The sequence below is a fragment of the Budorcas taxicolor genome, chromosome 7 (assembly GCF_023091745.1).
Source record: "Budorcas taxicolor isolate Tak-1 chromosome 7, Takin1.1, whole genome shotgun sequence".
Classification (NCBI taxonomy): Eukaryota; Metazoa; Chordata; class Mammalia; order Artiodactyla; family Bovidae; genus Budorcas; species Budorcas taxicolor.
In genome coordinates, this window is record NC_068916.1 from 80,496,436 (window position 1) to 80,517,689 (window position 21,254).

Sequence of the window (21,254 nt, forward strand, 5' to 3'; positions counted from 1 at the left end):
ATCAAATAGATTTATGAAATGAGATCTGACACTGGATAATAAGATGTTCAAAAGTGGTCACATAAATCTTCTTATTTGGATCTAAAACATTTATCTCAAGTTTCAATTCTGGCAGTGTGGAGGACTGTACCGATTTAGATCCCCTCTGGCTACAAAATCAGAAATATTCAAGTCAATGTATGGCAAAAACAATGCAATTTTGTAAAGTAAAATAAATAAATTAATTAATTTTTTTAAAAAAGAAATATTTAATACATAAAATCAGTATAATAAAAAATTTAATTCATTGATGATATTTATAAATATAAAAGGAAATATCTAGTTGCCAGAAATAACAGGGAAATTTAAAGTCAGAGCAAACAGCATGTAAACTGAAGACACAGAGACTTGAGAATGATTTAAGTCTGATTGTTGGTCCCATGCCTGAGGGGTATTAACTAAAGGAGCGAGGGTTAGCCTTGGGCCTCTTAAAGGAACTGAGATTTCTGTTTAAAGCCTGATTGGAAGGCAGTCCTGTGCATGAAATAAGAACTAAAAAAAAAAAAAACCCATTTGTCCTGGGAAATCATAAAGAAGTCTGTCTTTGTCTTGGGTTCTGAATTTTTTTAAATCTCCTTTGAGAAAAACAAATGCATTTCTGGCCTATGGATTTGAAATTCAGATTCACAATATTCACATGGTGTGAAAATTCCAAACTGAGAAATTAATGCAGAAACAATTTTTGGACTGGTGCTAACCCAAGAAAGCTTGGTAAAAGCAAACACAAAGTCACTGGATTAGCAACACTTCAACAGTTCAGGGCTCATGACAATGTGCTCAAAATCAAAAATTACAAACCTTTTGAGTAACTGATCTATCATGAATGAGAGTCAGAAGACTCAGTTAAGCAGTATAATTAGCACTGCTGGAACTTCATCTAATAGAGTGATAACATAGAGAAGAAAGGTTTAAAAGAAGATTTAAAATAAAGTATGAAAGGAAAGGAGGGAAGAAAGAAGAAAGGAAAGAAAAGATCGCTATGTAAAAAGGATCCAGATTTAACTTTCAAAGAACCAAATAGAATATCTAAACATAAAATCTATAGCCCTGAGACATCCTAAGGCTGTTGTCTGATAACTATGCTGTTGCTTAGACTGTTAAAGGAAATTGAAGGAACACTGTTTACTTTCCACAATTCTCACCAAACACCATCTCTGTCCTCCCACTTTCTGTGTTGGTTACCCAGGTAACATCTTCATTCTGCTCAGAAAAACCGAGAGTGAAAAGTCTAAGGAATAGCTAGAAATGTCACTGGGGTGAAAGATGACTTAACCCCTCCTTCCTCTCCCTGTCTGTATGCAACATCTGTCCCCATGCCCCAAAATCTCACTCATAGTTTCATAAGAATGGGGATAGTGCTAAACCATTTTCCCATTGGAATTAGGAAAATGAATTTAAAGTGGTTTACCTTACTCATCTTTGAAACTCTTATATATTCTTTCTCTGCTCCCTGCCCTCATCTCCCAGCATTTAGCCCAGTATCTATCACATAGGTACATACGCAGTAAATGCAGACATGAGACCCTCATTTAATAAAATCCCTGCTGCTGCTGCTGCTAAGTCGCTTCAGTCATGTCCGACTCTTAGCAACCCCATGGACTGCAGCCTACCAGGCTCCTCTGCCCATGGGATTTTCCAGGCAAAAGTACTGGAGTGGGGTGCTATTGCTTTCTCTAATGCCATATAATCCATGCATCTTCTTGGTGCTCGTGAGAATCCAAAAAGGTAGACTAGTTTTGGTTAAGTTTTGTGTCACTCAAAAGACAGTTGGCCATGTTTATTGCTTTTAAATATATTTGCATTTTCCAATTTAAAATGGCCTAATAGTTATAGTCATCTGTGAGTTTTACCCTGCTTTTTTTCCTCTTGGTTTTATTCAGTAACTCATCAATTTCTATTATTGCTTTCTTCAAAATATTTATCTCCATCTGTTCCTCTTCATTCCCATGGTCTGCCTCAGCGGAGGCATGAATCATTTCATTTGTGACTCAGAATATCATCCTGATGATCTTGCCATTCAGTGAATTCCCCCAGCTGTAGATCTTTTAACTTGAAGACCACTTAGAAACTTGTAGTGACTTCCCATCTGCCTGCCGGATATAATCCAGATTCGAGACGGCTGACTCCAGCTGACTTCCTCTTTCTTACTGTCTCCTCCGTTATAGATGCTCACACCAGCCAGACTCATCTCCTCACATACTTAGAAATGAATGGAGTCATAAGCATCTCTTTTCACCTGGCCCTGACTGAGAGCTCTCCCTTTGAGGTCGTGTGGCCATTTTGAGGCCCAAGAGGATACCCCTCCTACTGGTAGCTTGGCTCACTGGTGGAAGCACTGACTCCATACAACTGGGTACTAATTTAGGACAGTGCAGTTTCAGAACTTTGGGAAGAATACCATGTCTAACTTCCTGCTACTCAAAACTGATGGGAGAAGCAGCATTCATTTATGCCTAAAGAAGAGACTTTAATTTTTTGGGCTCCAAAATCACTGCAGATGGTGACTGTAGCCATGAAATTAAAAGATGCTTACTCATTGGAAGAAAAGTTATGACCAACCTAGATAGCATATTGAAAAGCAGAGACATTACTTTGCCAACAAAGGTCCATCTAGTCAAGGCTATACTTTTCCCAGTGGTCATGTGTAGATGTGAGAGTTGGACTGTGAAGAAGGCTGAGCGCCGAAGAATTGATGCTTTTGAACTGTTGGTGTTGGAGAAGACTCTTGAGACCCCTTTGGACTGCAAGGAGATCCAACCAGTCCATTCTGAAGGAGATCAGCCCTGGGTGTTCTTCGGAAGGAATGATGCTGAAGCTGAAACTCCAGTAGTTTGGCCACCTCATGCGAAGAGTTGACTCATTGGAAAAGACTCTGATGCTGGGAGGGATTGGGGGCAGGAGGAGAAGGGGACGACAGAGGATGAGATGGCTGAATGGCATCACCAACTCAATGGACGTGAGTCTGAGTGAACTCTGGGAGTTGGTGATGGACAGGGAGGCCTGGCATGATGCGTTCATGGGGTCACAAAGAGTCGAACATGACTGAGCGACTGAACTAAACTGAACTGAAAGGAGAGCAGCTCATACATACCCTTTTCTGCAGAGTATGAAATTAGTGCTTGAAATCAGATAAGCAAAGGCAGGACCCATCCTTTGGGACTCACCATAGAGTGTTTAGTTTGAAATTATACTCTTCAGCCAATGTTGAGGAAGTTTATAAGACATGATTTGATAAAAAACAAAACTGTAATTACTTTAAAACAAGCTTGTTGAGGACAGTAATGTTCACGACATTATTCAATGTTTTCTTTATAAGACCCATGAGATAATTTTCCTTTGGACAGAGAATAGGATGAATTGAGGCTCTGTTAAGCCGTAAATTTTGTAGTTGATCATATGGCTTCCTTTGAGTTGGCTGCCCCATGGCTCAGCTAATTTTGAGGACCACGTAGAGCAAGTGTTTGGAAGTTCTCAACATAAAGTATATGTGGTCAATTGGTTCCCGGCTTCATCTTATTATTTTTCACCCTTTATCCAAATCCTCTCTGATTTTCTTACTTACCTTGACTTTATCTTACTATATGTATTTTTGTAATCCACCTAGGGGAGTAAGATATAGTATAAACTAATGTATAAGCACATATCATCTAATTTGTAGTTAGGGCCACCTCATGTGCAGAGTTGACTCATTAGAAAGGACCCTGATGCTGGGAGGGATTGGAGGCAGGAGGAGAAGGGGACGACAGAGGATGAGATGGCTGGATGGCATCACCGACTCGATGGACATGCATTTGAGTGAACTCCGGGAGTTGGTGATGGACAGGGAGGTCTGGCGTGCTGTGATTCATGGGGTCGCAAAGAGTCGGACACGACTGAGTGACTGAACTGAACCACAATTATTCATATAAGAAGATAATTCAAAATTTCAGATGTTTGAAGAAATGAAAAGGAACTTTAAAATATTCTGCTTTATTCCCAGAAGTTGAGATCCACTATACCTCGTCATTGAAATAATGGCATAAGACTTGAGGAAACAAAGTTTTAAGGAACATTAAGTATGAAAATGGCTGATATGCTAAGTAGGGGAATCAACAGTCAGGGGATGCTGGTAATCCAAAGTTTTTTATATGCATATTCATTCTTTCATTAGACATTGGGGTTTAGGATAAACCCTGAGTTCAGGAGCCGTATGAAATCACTTGGCAATCAATTTCCTACACCATTTAATTATAATCATTAAGTAGTACATGGTATCCTAGTAACTAAAAGTAATTTCTGATTTTAAAAACTGTTTAGATTTTTTTTCATTTTCTGTTTTGTTTAAAGGGAATATGTATAATTCAAAATACTTCTCTAACCTAAAGTAATTACAAAGGGAAATTTTGAATTGATAAGGCATAGATGTAAATAAAGAAGGCAGAGAAAATTAGCAAAGTTCTGAGTTTTCTTCTTAGAAAGAAAAGAGAGCAGATGAACAGGGCTTTATGTATGTCAGAAACAGGAGAAATCATACAGTTCATCCTCACCAAACCAACACATTGCCAATAGAAGCTTCTTGAGAAAGTAGTAAAATGCGGGGATTTATTGCCAAAAACACACAAAAAAGCACACACAGAGCTTACTAGTGAGAGAGAAGATGAATCCCATCCAAGGAAGCCACCATTTCTTCTCTGCCTGCCCCATACCACGCCCAGTGGTAGAGAAGGAATATTGCAGAAGTGGTCACTAGGGGTATAAACTCCTCAAGTAGAGTTGTGACTGCCAGAGGATTGTGCCGATGTGACATTGTGCTCAGAACCCTTGGGGAACACATTCCAGGAAAATGTGGGCCTTATATCTATCCTTGGGCATTTGCTAGGTGCACAGTTTTGGTATTTGGGTATTGAATCTGTTCTTCAATGTGTAATGTTTCCCTCTGTGTGTGTGCATGTATGTGTGTGTGTGTGTGTACACATGTGTGCATACCCATGCTTGCGTGCTTATGTGCCCAGATGAGAAACTGAATTGTTTTAATGACTGTAAATAATTCTAGGAATACTTACTCTGCCTAGGTTTTCATGTGGGTTGTAACTGTCTATTTTTTAATTTCACAGTGTGTGGACAATATACGGTGTAATGGTTTAATGACTATAGTGTTTGAAGAAAATTCCAAAGTTACTGTGCCACATATGATTAAGTAAGTGTGATAATCCTTTCTCTGACATTTTAATCAGGATCAAATTGGTGGAGAATATAAAACCCTGAATAAAATATTACTTCACTGGGATTCAGCTTCATACTGTGAATACATTCAGCAGTAATGTGATAATTCATAATATGCCATTATAAATAATAAGACTATTGTAATGGTTTTTAAGATTCATAGTTTCTTGACTCACAGCATATAAATATAGCTTTTCATACTATTCAGAATGCCTTCCTCAGTACAAAAAGCCTATCAGAATTTTTAAGTTCGGTATATAAAGTTGTGATAGCAGATGTATCAGAGGATGGACAAAAGTTTGGCATATTCTTTTGCAGTCTTCTTAGTGAGTGTGAATCGTATTAGTTAGATTTGGTTGTAGAGACGCATTGAGATTTTGAAGACACACAACATAAATTAACTGGCTTTTCTATGGTACCATCTACCCACAGCCTGTGTATGGATTTGCCCCAGAGACTATTGCTGGGGACTTCCATCCTGCTGTATATGTGTTTTGTTAAGAAAGCAAATCTGATAATTTAGTGTTATCACTAAGGAAATTGTAGTTTTATTGGAAGTGAGAAGTTATATCAATAACTATGTGCCATAACTCTCTACATTAGTACTTTTGTCTCTATATACTTTCTTGTTTCCAGATTCAAAAATTGTTTTGGAAGGATTTTCAAGCTGACCAAATTGTTCCCTACTCTCATTTTCTTGGTTATTTGCAGTCCAAATTCTAAGAATAAAATGTATTTTAAAAAGTAGTCCTGTTATATCTTTCCAAAAAGTTACATGAAGCTAAGAAAATGTTTGTCTTCCATGCCTTTTATGTGGATTATTTTTTAGGTCTGAGCTAAGACAAAAAGCAGCATCAACTTTTCTCTTCGTTGCAGGTATTGATAGGTACAATGATAGGTACAATTGATAGGTACCTTCATTGTAGGTACAATGATAGGTATTTATTGTAATTAGCATCATCCCATGGTACAAAGTTTAAAACTTGTTAATTATTGTATCAGATGAAGGCAGAGTACATTATACTAGTGCCACAATTACTGCAGAAAATATGTAAAAGGATGATACTATTTTAAATTGCTAGTCAAGTTTTAAAATATTTTGAACAGGGTCATTTTTTCCTTTCTTTTTATGGAAGAAAAGCTATGATAAACCTAGACAGTATATTAAAATGCAGAGACATTACTTTTCTGACAAAGGTCTGTATAGTCAAAGCTATGGTTTTTCCAGTAGTCATTTATGGATGTGAGAGTTGGACCATAAAGAAAGCTGAGAGCTGAAGAATTGATGCTTTTGAACTGTGGTGTTGGAGAAGATTCTTGAGAGTCTCTGGGACTGCAAGGAAATTCCTAAAGGAAATCAACATTGAGTATTCATTAGAAAGACTGATGCTGGAGCTCCAATACTTTGGCTACCCGATGTGAAGAGTCAACTCATTCGAAAATACCCTGATGCTGGGGAAGACTGAGAGTAGGAGGAGAAGGGGGCAACAGGATGAGATGGTAAGATGGCATCACTGACTCAATGGACATGAGTTTGAGCAAGCTCCAGGAGATGATGAAGGACAGGGAGGCCTGGCTTGCTGTAGTCCATGGTGTCACAGTCGGACATGACTGAGTGACTGAACAACAACAGGGGTCATTTTAAGACTCTCATGCAGAGATTCCTTTAGCCTTACGTTTCCTGGGTTTTTAAGTGTAGTTTAAAAAAAAAAAAACAGATCAGGGGACTTAGAAGCCACTTTCCAATTCAGGGGACTCAGGTTCGACCCCTGGCCAGGGATCTAAGATACCACATGCTATGGGGCAGCTAATTCCACACACCACAACTAGAAAGCACCTGTGTGCTGCAATGAAGATTTTATGTGCTGCAACCAAGACACAATGAAGCCAACAATAAATAAATAAATGTGTATTTTTTTTTAAAGTAGGTAAAAAGAAAAGATCAGTTAAAAATGTATGATAATAAAATTAAAACCAAGTATGGAATATTAAGTCAAAAGTTTCAAATTATGACTTAATTTTTAAGTTCACATCACCAGGCTAGTTTTCTTATTAGTGTTCTACCAGAGTTCAGTTCATTTCAGTTCAGTCGTTCAGTCGTGTCCGACTCTTTGGGGCCCCATGGACTGCAGCACGCCAGGCCTCCCTGTCCATCACCAGCTCCCAGAGCTTGCTCAGACTCATGTCCATCAAGTCAGTGATGCCATCCAGCCATCTCATCCTCTGTTGCCCCCTTCTCCTCCTACCTTCAATCTTTCCCCAAATCAGGGTCTTTTCCAAAGAGCCAGTTCTTTACACGAGGTGGCCAAAGTATTGGAGTTTCGGCTTCAGCACCAGTCCTTCCAATGAATATTCAGGATTGATTTTCTTTAGGATTGACCAGTTTGATCTCCTTGCAGTCCAAGGGACTCTCAAGAGTCTTCTCCAATACCACAGTTCAAAAGCATCAGTTTTTTGGCGCTCAGCTTTCCTTATGGTCCAACCCTCACATCCATACATGACTCCTGGAAAAACCATAGCTTTGACTATATGGACCTTTGGCGGCAAAGTAATGTCTCTGCTTTTTAATATGCTGTCTGGGTTGGTCATAGCTTTTTTACCAAGGAGCAAGCGTGTTTTAATTTTATGCCTGCAGTCACCATATGCAGTGATTTTGGAGCCCAGAAAAATAAAGTCTCTTACTGTTTCCATTGTTTCCCCATCTATTTGCCATGAAGTGATGGGACTTATTTTAATATTTCACAAAATAATGTATATTATTTTCATTCAATTCTTAAAGTACTTTCTTGAAGGTTAGACAGCCTTGAAATTCCAGTCTGCTTTAGAATGAGAATATTGGGGTGGGGGGGTGGGGTGGGCAGAGGGATGACATGGGAGGGGGGACCTCTGCATGCCTGGCTGGGCCGCATGCCCCTGGTGCCTGCCTCCCCGGGGGTTTCCCCTCCTCAGATGGGGACAACTTATAAGCCAACTTATAAGCTTCTGAACCTTAGGGCAGCTGCACACCTACTCTACATACACTTTGTTCACTTTAAAAATTAATGCACATAACAACTTCAGTTTTCTGCCCGTCTCAGTTATGACTGGCACCTCAATGCATCTTCTGTCCTGTGTGCTGGGAGTTTGACTAATGCCCATTTCCGGTTTCATTTGTAACTGCCTCTTGTATAGACCAAGACTTCCCTGCATTTGCAGGGACAGAGAGGTCACTGTTATGAGCTGGAACCACTCGCTAGAGAATAGAAACCTGTATCTGAGGCTGTAAGGACTTCCTATGGAAGTCACACATATTTGGATGCCCATCTGTTCTCTACGAGGTGTATTCCCAAGGCAGAATTTCATATATTTTGTATCTGTCTTCCTTCCATTTTTCCCCTGGCTCATTGAGCCTGGTTCTCTTCAATCAGAGAAAAAGATGACTTTGCAATCTCTGTTCCTTCTGATAGTCTCCTCCGTGGTCCTGTTCTTCCCTAAATTCTATATTCTTGCCTCCCTGCACATCTCTCTGGCTACATGCAATTAAAAAAAAAAAAAGATATTTTGCAGAGTTAGAAGAAAAAAAATGTATCCTATCTTAATGGCATTACTTTGCAGGGACTCACTTTTAAAACTTACTAATTACAATAAGTGATTTGGGTTTGATGTTTCAAGATTGTTTTTTTAAAATGTTTACCAAAAAGGAGTTGTTATTATCATAGGAGGCTTAAGTAACGCATTATATCTTCTTGAGGGCCCCTTAGGAAATAAAGTAAAATCCCTTTCAGTGTAATAAAAGAAAATTAAATAATTTCATAATATTTATTTTTTTTCTTTAGTTAAAATGAAACTGTAATCATAATTTTGAGAGGCAGTGGTATAATTACTTTTAATTTCATGTTGGCTACAATATATTTTTTCCTCCTAGTACTTGATTAAAGTAATTATAGTCAAAAAATGCCAAGTGCAAAACTACCATTAGAATGCAAAATTGTGATATTTATTAGGTGATTATATTCCTTTAAGTGATGTTTTATACTTTATGTATTTAGGCTGAGGCTTGCTTTCTTTTCATAATAGTTGACTTCAACTTAGAGGTTAAAAAAATTTTTTTTCCTAGCTTAATGGCATTATTTAGAAATGCCATTTCTAAGAAAATGGAGATTTTCGATGGGAAAATGGTGGGAGAAAAAGTGATCACCTTGATTATCCATCCTCTAGACTGATTGAATTAAAGAAGTTTCTGAGGTATTTTAACAAGGGAGGAAGATTAAGAACCAGAAAAGTAAAGTTGGTGGATGGTCACATATGAAGGATGAGAAAGAGCCATTCTATTTTCACGAACCTCACTCGATGCTCTTCTGGACTTTCGAGATCAGTGATGTGACTAGAATGAACAGGCTGCCCTTAGTTCCTCATCAGAAGTAAGCTACTCATTTAAAATGCTCTTTCAGGCCCTCAAATGAAGTCTTCCCCCCTGCACTGAGCTTACTTTAGGGTAGAATGTTTCCAAGAGCAAGCTAAAGAAGCTATTGATTTCTTTTTATCCCAAAGAAAATAAATATATAATTTAAAATCCCTCCCAAGTACTGCAAGAGCTAATTAGGGGCACTCACAACAAGCCAGCTGATTCTTAGCAAGCAACTGTCTCACTGAACCTCACTGGCCCATAGTATACCCTTTAATCAAGTGATGAAATCCAGCACTACATTGATCGACTGTTTCTGAGATGCTGCCGTGAAGGTAGGCACGGAGTCTCAGATGGGAATGTGAAGGCTACGGGCAGTCCTCGCAAAGGTGTGCGTTCCTTTGAGCCTCACTTGGATTCAGCCTCAGCTTCCACGCTTTTCGTCTTATGAACTTAGCCCCGGTGCTGTCTTCTTGACCTTTCTAACGAAGGTGCACCACAGGCTGAGAGCTCTGAGCACACCCAGGGATCCTGAGGGCTGCTGGGTGAACCTTCCCCTGAGTTTGCTGTCCACCTGGAAAGGCTGCTGCAGGCTTCCAGGAGAAGGCCTTCAGGTGAAAGGTTGAGGAGCAGCCAGATGGTGGTTTTACAGAATGAGAGAAACCCAGCATTGCAGATGCAGGCGGGGACTGTGCAAGGGGACTCTTTTTAGAAGAGTTCACTGACTATATTACATCCGTTATTTTTTTAGGAAGACATTTTTTAACACTGTAGAGTATTGAAAACATAAAGAAAACGCAACATTTTATACAATTGATGGTTTAAAGTGTACGCAGAATAATGGATGACCTTCAATGCATTAATTGGCCAGAAAGAATGAAATGGATTAAGGAGCTAGAAAAAGAGTGACAAAAATCAACTGTAGGAAAATGTAGGAATAGAATAACTAAGAATGGAAATTAATACCTTAAAATATAGAAAAACAGTAGAGCTGACCAAAGAGCTGTTTCCAGAGGAAAAAATACCTAATAATATAATATCTATTAGTTTAGTCAAGAAAAAATTGGGTGGGGGGGAGCACAGATGTACAAAATTACAAGTGAGAAAAAGAAATAACCACAGATAATAGCAGTGCTGTCTGGGTCTTGCCCTCTTCCCCACTCTTTTGTGGGGAGAATGTCACCCTTACTTTTTAATCACACTTCTGACATTCTGATTTGAGGGTATAAGCCCTGCTCCTCCTAAATAGGACTTTGGCTTTAATTACCTAATGAAATAGGATTGAACCAGAGAAAGAAGTGAAAGTGGAGTATGCTACCCTAACATAGGCCACTTTGGCATATTCATTACACTGAGCTACAGACACTTGAAAAACAGCAAATGGAGAGAGGAATTTTCAGAACTCTTATCTGCCTAAAGACAGATTCTCAAAAAGGAACTCAATTGTCATAAGTCTCCCCAGGAGTTTTACCAACCATGGAAAATTGACAGCTGTCACAGGAGAGACGAGATGTCAACATCACACCCATGCTAACTGTCACAAACCTTCCATCTATTCTAAGGGTCCATTCATCTTCCCTAAAAATCATTTACTCTTCCCTGAGAGGCCTATACATACCCCTCACCTCCCTTTTCCTATTAAGATGGCATTTAAGTCTGAGTTCTAAGCTACCTTTTTGAGTTTCTCATTTTCTCCTGGTTATCTCCCAGGGATACATGAGGTATACATGTTAATAAGCTTCTTTATTTTCCTCTTGTTTACTTTTATCACAGAGACTCAATTAAGATCTCAGGAGTGTAAAGGGAAAATTATTTCTCCTCCCCTGGAGAAGGAATCCACAAAGTGGAGTGAATGATTCCTGTCTGCACAATTAATTCTGATCTTCCTAAATTATAATGGCATGGTTGATGCTTTTGTGGCCCTGCTTTGTATATGTCCTAGCACATCTTTTATCAAATGCCAGGGGAAGCCTGGACACGAGTGTGTATTTACAGACCCTGAAATACTCAGGGGCTGAGGGGCAGCTGTGCTCTGGTTTTGTCCTCACGTTCCTGCCTTGTGCATAGGTCTGACGCCCGGCTTCACAAGGACGACACTGACATTTGCTTCAGTAAAACCCTCAACTCCTGCAAAGTGCCGCAGATCCGGTACGCCAGCGTGGAGCGTCTCTTGGAGAGACTGACCGACCTGCGGTTTCTTAGCATCGATTTCCTTAACACCTTTCTGCACACCTATCGGATTTTCACGACGGCAGCTGTGGTGCTGGGGAAGCTTTCTGACATATATAAGAGGCCTTTCACCTCCATCCCCGTCAGGTAGGCCTGGGATTAGCCTGAGATGAAAGTATGCCCCACCTGGTCCCTGGGTCTCTGTGCTGATGGACAGCCCACTCTGCAGGGTCCTGGCTGGCCTTTGAGCTTACCAGACCCCCCAACCCCGAATAGAAGAGGATGAGGGGAGGTCACAGTTCCCAAGGGAAGCAGTTTAAGTTTCCAAGTGGCCTTTGCCAAGATAAAGCTATTGTTTGGAGCTTTTCTTTCTACTTTTCTTTTTTCTTTTTTTTTTAAAGCAACTGTGCTTTTCACATTTTAATATGCAGAAGCATCACCTGCGGGCCTTGTTAAATTGCAGGCTCTGATTCAGTAAATCTGGAGTGGAGCCCAATGCCAGTGTTCCTTGTCTTTGGACACAGTTTAGTAGCAAGGGGTTAGACAAAGCCTAAAAAGTGTGTTCTTTTGGCAAGTGTATGCCATACACCCAACATTTAAATAAAGGAATCCAGCTACAGAAGTTCTATGATAGCATGGCCTTTTAATGTAGGGAGCATGTCTTGAACGACATCGGGAGACTAATTTTTCAGTTGGCCACAATCTCTTAATAGCTTTTGCTCTTACTTTTAGGTCATTGGAACTGTTTTTTGCTACCAGCCAGAACAACAGAGGTGAACACTTGGTGGAGGGCAAATCCCCACGCCTGTGTCGCAAATTCTCTTCCCCACCTCCACTGGCAGTGTCCAGGACATCCTCCCCAGTGAGGGCCAGAAAGCTGTCCTTGACTTCTCCCTTGAACTCAAGGATAGGCGCGCTGGATCTGACCACCTCCTCGGCGTCCAGCAGCCCCACCACCACCCACAGCCCAGCTGCGTCCCCACCACCTCACACTGGTAAAGTGCCGTTGGATCTGAGCAGAGGCCTTTCTTCTCCAGAACAAAGCCCAGGATCTGTAGAGGAGTCTGTTGATAACCCCCGCGTGGATCTGTGTAACAAGCTAAAACGAAGTATTCAGAGAGGTATTATCCTGCTACCACACCCTGTGTTTGCAGACCCCACCATTCCTTCTGGAACCCTAGTTCCCTTTCTTTACAACTTTCCTACTTTTGCATAGAAAGTAGAGTGAGTGCAATGGCTAGTTAGAAAGTCCTGAAAGTCTCCAGCTCTTGTGGAAGGAGGGCAGGGTTAGTCGCCTTCTGTAGTAAAAGGCCAACTGTAGTCAGTTGTCTATGCAAGGATGGTGTCTTCTAGATGATTATCACCAGAAGATTCTTAGTGGAATTTGATTAAGGCTGGTTGGCTAAAGAGCATAGCCCAATGTTTGGCACAGAGGCAAGTTGCAGGCACCCTCATCCATGACCTTGAGCCCCAGAGCCTTCTCCTCCTCCAGTGTCCATCTTAAGCACCTGCACTGCTTCCGGCCTTTCCTTGCTTAGGATGACAACCTAGCCTGGAAGCATTAAGATGACTTCTTGAGTTTAGTTTCCAAGGCAACACTCCATATTACGACAGAGATATAGGGAAAAAATAAAGTCTGAGACAGTGTTCATTGTCCATGACACAACCAAAGCGGTTTTTAGAAATGTGAATTAGATCATCTGGTTTCCTGATTATATTCTCTAAAGACTTCCCATCATACTTAGAATAAAGTACAATCTTCTTCCCAAGGCCTTCAGATCCTATGAGATTTGGATGCTGTCTCTCTAATCCCTGCTGCTGCCATGCTTCTTCATCTTCTTGGCTACAGTCACACTGATTTCCTTTTTGTGTCTCAAAAACTCCTGGGTCATTACTGCCTCAGGACCTTTGCACTTGTTTATGCCCCTGCCTGGGCAGTCTTTTTCTGCCTGGGCAGTCTTTTCCTGCAGAAGCTCATGAGATCAGCAATCTTGTCTGTCTTGTTCACGTCTGTACTGTCAGGGCGTTGGCCAGTGCCTCACAGATTGTAAATTTTTGTTAAATGAATAAATCAAGCAAAACACTCAGGGGACTAATTAGGGGTTGCCGTGACACATCTCCATACCCTTCTCAGCTTGGGACAGCGTAAGGGTTGGAGGAAATGAGCCTAGCCTTGTTCTTTTACAACCCAGTGTGTCTGTGATAAACAGAATTTAACGGCCAAATTAGCAAACAGCTTCTTTGTAAACTACACAGTGACTGATTTGTTTGCTGATAACATAATAAAAAATTGGGCAATAAGTCAGGCAAATTGTCCAAATTTTAAGGAGGATTACTGAGATGGAAGCATAGACTCCTGTTTTCTACCTGCTTGAAGCTTCTATGCAGTTTCTAGCTCAGATCATTTAAATCAGCTTTCTGAGTGAAGTGCTTGGTGAATTTTAACTGGAATGGTTGTCAAGATCAAAAGTAGCACCCTTTTAAACAAGGAATTCTTTAAGTTGACATATTAGCAACTAAGGAGGATGAAAGGGGAAAGATAATTAAAAAGTCATTAGAACAACAAGCTGACGCAGAATCATGATGGATTTTTCTTGGGAATAGTGAGGCAGTGCACAGGCTGACAAGTGCATCCGGGGTTTGATCCAGACCAGTGCTTGGGAGTCTCTGTGGAGGGAGTGACTTTGGGAGGCTTAGTTCAAATCTCCTCTCTGGGTCAGAGCAGCCTGGGAAGTACTGGAACTTCCCTGAATATAGAAAGTTCTTTCTCCTCCGTTATTGGGTTGTATTAAATGAGAGAGGAGGAATCTGGAGGTTAGTCTGGATTCTCATGTCATTTTGAGTTAGGGGAGCTTTAGGAATAGCATTTCAGCGTCAGACATTGGTGGCTCCAAGACTTTGTTTGGAATGCCCCTGAGGCTGGGATCAGAACAGGGTAAGGTTGTTCAGGAGTCACTGTGACCTTCTTCTCTGCACGTTGCTGTGCTACAGGATCCACAGTGGTAAATAAGATGGTGCCCTGGCCCCTTATATGTAGTTCTCTGGAGAAGGTAAGCAAACACAGGTGGTTCAAGATATTTAGATGGAGTGCTCAGGAAAGTGAAAAGCAGGGGAGATCATGTTTGGTTGAGCAGAACCTGCAGGTGTCATTGACATCAGCCAAGAAGAATGGACAAGTGGGCTGCACGGAAGAAACAGGCAAACTCATGGCCAAAGAGCACCTATGAGCAAAGGGCTGGTGGTAACCCCCAGTGCTGAAAGCCATTTCTGAGAGCAGGAGTGGTCACAGCTTGTGAAGTGACAGCTTTTGTCCAGTTTGGACACCATGTGAAGCTATGCAGAGTAGACCCTGTTACTAATCTTCCTGCTTTCTTGTATCTAACAACTATTTAAAACTCTCCTAAAAAGTTCTCCTTTCTCTCCTCCTCCTTCTTTTTGGCCATCTTAGCCATTAAGTGTACAGATCAGTAGTGTTAAGCCTCAATATATTCACCTTTTGCAAAACTGAAACTATATACCCATTGAACAACTCCCCATTTCTCCCTCCCCCCAGCCCTTGGCAGCCACTGTCTTGTTTTTGTTTCTATGAGTTTGATTACTTTTTGTATTGTATATAAGTAAAGCCACACAATATTTGCCTTTTTGTGACTGGCTTTTTCATGTAGTGTAACGTCCCAGGGTTCATCTTTGTTGTAACACATGCCAGGGTTTTCTCCTTTTTCAAAGCTGAATAGTGTTCCTTTGTATGTGTATTCCATATTTTCTTTATGCATTCTTCTCTTGATGGACTTTTGGGTTGTTTCCCTCTCTTGGCTCTTGTGAGTAATACTGCAATATACATATGTATGCAGATTCTCTTCAAGACCCTGCTTTCAGTTCTTTTGCATATATACCCAGAAGTGAGATTGCTAGATCATATGGTAATTCTGTTTCTAATTTTTTGAGGGAATTTTTGTTTTTGATAGTGCCGACACCATTTACCATTCCCATCAACAGAGTATGGGGTTCCAGTTTCTCTGTGTCCTTGCCAACACTTAGTATTTTCTGTTCTTTTGATAGTGGCCTTCTAATGGGAGCGCGGTAAGAATCTTTCTCCTTTTTTGCAATTTTCTAGAGATTGCATTTTAACTTGGCTAGGGACTGATAGTATAGATAGTAACTTTTTTCTTTAATAGAGGAATTAAAGAAAAATCTGTTCCTTTCTGCATTATATACTAAGTACGTGTTATAGTTCTAAAGGCCTTCAGTCAAGTTGTCCCTTACCCATAATAATTAATTCTTAGACTTTTACTTACACATGAATTGTCCCACAGTGGTCACCAAGTTCCCTAGTTCTGGTCTTCCAGGCCGAAGCCCAGAGTGCATGTGATGGTCCAATGCCACATCATAACATCTGTTTGGCCTACTGTCTCACATAGAGGTGTGATCACTGGCAGGAATCAGTGGCTTTTCCCCAAGAGTATTGAGGTGGAAAAAGTTTAGAACTGGGGAGCCAAGATAAACGAGAAAGGACCAAATCAAGCTCCCAGGGCAAGATGCTAACAGACTGCCAGAGGTGGGAATGTTGTGGGCACAGCTAGTGGTGCCTGGAGACGTCGTTATGTGGCAGCTCAGTTTATTTCTAACCAGGGCCCAGCAGATGGCGAGGGCCCATGGATAAAGGCGAGGCAGAAATATTAGGATCTTTCTCACATTAGAGAAAAACCAAAGTTGAGGGCTTAATGCTTCTGTATCTCCACTGGATTTCCCCCCAACAAATTATTTGCAGTTAGAGTTTCAGGGGTCAGTTTATTCATATGGCTTGTGGGGTAGAGATAGGATTTTGTGGTTCTCCAGTCAAGGTTAAATGCAAAGCTCATCTCGCTGAGGAGGTGGGGTTGTTCAGGATTGTGTCCATGCATGGCCATGGCACTTGTTAGCCCGTGAAAAGCTACCTCAGCTCCAGAGATGTCCAGTCCTCTGCCCAGTGTCCAGCGTGTCGTAGTCACAACTACCCCACTGACACATCCCCCCTTATCCCTTATCTATAATTGCCCCCCAACAGCCCTTCCCTTGCATGTGTGCTAAGTCACTTCAGTTGTGTCCGACTCTTTGTGACTCCATGTATTACAGCCCACCAGGCTCCTCTGTCCATGGGGTTCTCCAGGCAAGAAAACTGGAGTGGGCTGCTGTGCCCTCCTCCAGGGGATCTTCCCCACTCAGTGATCGAACCTGTGTCTCTTATATCTCCTGCATTGGCAGGCAGGTTCTTTACCACTAGTGCCACCTGGGAAGGCCCATCATCCCCTTAAATACTTTGTTTCTGGCCACTTCTTTGCATCTTGATTTCTTTTCCCTTTTGGGTAGCTGTCTTCTGATGACTTTTAATGTGTTTACTTCCCATATTGTTCTTCAAAGTATTAAAGATGTAACTCAGAGTGGCACATGGTATGCTGGATTAAAAATCAAGTAGATAAAGAAACAAGCAATGAAGAAAAATTGTTGAACAAACAAATACTGTGTGGTTCTCTCCAGTTCCTGGAATCATTCTGATTTTGGTTTTGAGTGTAATCAATTACATGATTCATACAGACAACTAAGAATAGACTGGTCTGCAGGCACATCTTTTCTTGCTCCTGAGACTTGAGAATAATTTATCCTGTGGATCCTCATAAAGGAAACACTGTGAATAGAAAGCTTAGAAATAATACTGAGGTCTAGGGAGCTCTCGGGCATTTTTCTGAAGGGTGAAACGAAGGAATTATAGATTTAGTTTTTCCTTTTATTTTGCATTGGTATATAGGTAGTACCGATCATGAATAGTTCCAGAAAAGTCATAGATGAAATACTTTACTTCAGCATCAGCCTGACAAGATCAGTTTGTGTGTGTGTGTGCACGCGCATGTGCACAATGTCTGTAGAAGCCAAGAGTGCTGCTGTGTTAACTCTGCTGTCTAATCTTGAAAATTCCAGTTGGCAGAGTAAATGGAGACAATGATCTCTCTTTAATTTGAAAGATGTTTGTGTGTGCTTTGCATAATGTTGACACTTTAAACAGTTGGCAAACTTGAATAAGAAGTCTGTGCCCGGAGTTTATACATTTTCTGCTGTTCACCTCAGGATGCACCTTTCCAAACCTCGTTGCACAAGATCAGCTGCACTGTTGGGTCTGTAGTGAGGCCATGGGTCCTCTCACTGCTGTCCAGCTAGACAGTTGCAGGGGGCCCTCTTTGAAAAATGCTAGCAACCTTTGTCTGATTTTATTGTCATTGCAGTTATAATGCCAGCCTTGCCATCTTTCCTGGCAAGAGAACTTCAAATGACATGAAGGGACAAAAGAGAAACAGGAGCTTTCCCTCATTTGAGTGAGGCTCTGAGCTTGTAAGGGAAGAGTAATGCAGTTGGTTTCACCTCTACTAATTCCCAAATGTGTTCCAGGCTCACCCAGCATCCATTAGTGGTCTTCTTTTTCCCTTCCAGAAAGGCCCCACCTTCTGCTATCTGGAATTCTTCTAAAAAGCACAAATCTCAGCCCAACACACATTCAGATTCCACCCAGTGGTGGGATATCAGCAGAGTATAACCCACAGCAGAGAAGGAGGAGAACCATGGGGGCCTGCTCACGGTGTTTAGGTCTCTTAGTCCATCAGCATTCTCTCAGGCCCTGGCTGTGCAACACAGTCTAAGCATTGCCTCTCGACCCACATCACCAGTGTCTGTTTCTTTGTTCTTAGTTTGAAAATTGCCTGCCTGTGGGTTGAAAGTGCTCCCAATTTTAGCATTTGTTTTGAGCTCACATCTGCCCACTCGTTCTGCAGGCAAAGCTGTTTGCAGGGATTGATTGAAAGTGAACCTGCCAGAAGGAAACGCTTCTTTTCCCCGCACTGTGCCAGCGTGATTTTTCCTCTCTGGAGGTGCCTGTTTGCTTACAGTGTTACTCTGTGCTTTTCTGTTCTTTCAGTGGACTTTCCGAGCCCTGTCCAGCTCTCGCACTGGGGAGTTTTTTGGTTCGGTGTACTTGCTGACTAGATGATTTGCTCATTTGCCTCAGAGGAATGAATGGTTGAATCAGACCGAGGACACATGTTTGATATTCTGCTTGCTCTTGCAGAGCAGATGCCGTCTATTACTGAATTTTGAGGGAGTTATTTAGAAAATAATAAAACTAACAGCTAAGCACTGATTTTTTTTTTGTCTCCATCCTGCATCATTGCCAGCTTGACTGTAATTATGTCATTTAAGGAAAGATTCTAACCATTTCCCTACCCTGGCCCCTTTGTGTTTCAGAAGAGCTGAATTTGGGCCATATTTCTAAAGGAGTGAATCACATACAAGTGCAAAAATGGCTTTATGTGAAGTCATTAGGAATTTTGTCGAGTTTGTCGAGTGAAATCTTGAATGGAATGGTAAAAGGAGTTGAGAATAATTCTGCTGACAGAGATAATGGAAAATTAGTGGAGGTGATGCAGTTTTTATCAGTTGATGCAAAGCCCTCGGAAAAAGAAATCAAAGAGTTGTTAGAAGTTCATGAAATTCTTTTAGTGCTTTTCCTTAAAATAACACACATGAAGTTGTAGTTTTACCTGGTTAACAAGTTAGTGCAAGGGATGTGCTAATAGCTTGAATGTGACCCTGAAATGATGTTTCTTTTACTCATGGGGTGTTACCTGCAGTGAAGAGACTCAAATTATCTTAAAACCTCTCAATTTTCATTGCAAAAATTTCCACTGGCCTGCTGCTTATCTGTAGCTCTAGGGCGTTAGAACTTTCCGGAAGAATGGAAAAATGTTGTTCAGTGCTGTAGCCACTAACCACATGTTGTGTATCATCAGCATTCTGCCAGGAGGAGTGGCTCGATATCATGGTCAGTTCAGTTCAGTCTCTCAGTCGTGTCCGACTCTTTGCGACCCCATGGACTGCAGCACGCCAGGCTTCCCTGTCCATCAACAACTCCTGGATCCTACTCAAACTCATGTCCATCACTTCAGTGATGCCATCCAACTATCTCATCCTCTGTCGTCCCCTTCTCCTCCCATCTTCAATCTTTCCCAGTATCAGGATCTTTTCCGATGAGTTAGTTCTTCGATATCATGATTAAGTCCTTTAAAAATACAGACTAGTATGAAATACTTATTATCCATAAGGAACTTTTATGTTTCCATGCATGATACTAACAAGACGCTCTTGAATTCATAACCTGGTTGTTAAAATGTGTGATGTTCCAAAGCAGCAGTCCTCGAGTCTGCGCCAGTGGACCGGGCAGGTGTGGATAGCTGCCCTGCAGCTGATGCCGCAGAACTCTCACCTTGCAGGTCGCCCTCAACTCCTCGGCACCTCCGCTACCGCCAGCCTGGAGGTGAGCACTCAGAAAGGGACTAAGAAATATGCAAGTGAGAGATGATTCTAGCTCCTGAATCTTTTGTTTACCTTACCATTTCAGTTCCCAAATATTTTTCAGTCTCAGTTATGAAAATTAATTAGAAGCAAATGTTACCATGGGAGCAAGTAGTAGAACATAAATGATTAGAGAAAATGTCACTAATATAACCAGAATTTACTTGACCACCATCATTGCATGGTATTTTGTGTGGAGTAACCTGAAACTCAGGTTAACCTCTAAGCCTGTTCTTGATTGCCAGTTGATTGAATGTCAGTGCTGGTTTTGCCAAAGTGTTCCCAGACTCTGATGACCTTACAATGAATCCCAGTGTAGTCTGTATTAAATAGGTTCATCTGGGTCACAAAACTGTGGGGTGACCTTATTAAGAACAATATTTCAGCTAAAGTAATGTCCAGTTGCCTGGGACTCCAGTCTTCATTGTTGTTAGTGGCAGAATCTGGTATATTTTCTATTATGTAAATTATAAAATATTATCCCACAATTTGTTTTAAAATATACCATTTCTAATTGAAGGGAAAACCATCAGAGCAAAAGATAGAAAACTTTTATCTCCCCATCACTCAAATAAATATAACTCCAAATAACAGTTGTTTTTGAAATGTCTCCTTTTTTCTCAAGACAATTATTTCAAGTTGGAAGGGAAAATTATCCACTTGTAAAAGCAGATTCACCCCAAGTAACCTAAGTAAATGTAGATGTTTTCTGACTTTCATACTCCTACTTCAAGTAAGGCAGTTTAGCAAAAGACAGAGTGCATGGCTCCAAATCGTCGTTTCATTTGTAGCCTCAGAAACAGTGGAAGCTGTCATTGCCATCACCTCTAAGAGAAGCTAGCCTGGGTGGACCATTGTCAGCAGAATTGCCCTGATGGATATTAGCCCTCGGGGAGTGGGACTGATTTTGGGCTCCTGATCAGTCATGGGTCACCCTGACATTTGGGTACTTCTGGAAAACCGATGTGACAAGTTAGACTTCTCTGCGTTGTTGTAAGACTACTATGGGATTGGCCAAATCTCTTTACTGTTCTTAGAGCCTTGATCAGTGGCAACTTGATGACCTTGGCAACTTCCGTGACCATTG

At 41.1% G+C, this 21,254-nt stretch overlaps 1 protein-coding gene across 1 annotated transcript in view; it reads left to right on the plus strand.

The window, feature by feature from the left end:
• RASGRF2 (Ras protein specific guanine nucleotide releasing factor 2) overlaps window positions 1-21,254 on the plus strand; it is a 248,628-nt gene that overhangs the window by 128,517 nt on the left and 98,857 nt on the right. Inside the window, exons 13-16 of the mRNA XM_052643635.1 lie at window positions 5,133-5,215; window positions 11,693-11,941; window positions 12,527-12,915; window positions 20,001-20,129. Of these exons, the coding sequence (XP_052499595.1) occupies window positions 5,133-5,215; window positions 11,693-11,941; window positions 12,527-12,915; window positions 20,001-20,129 (850 nt within the window). The remainder of the gene's footprint in view (window positions 1-5,132; window positions 5,216-11,692; window positions 11,942-12,526; window positions 12,916-20,000; window positions 20,130-21,254) is intronic.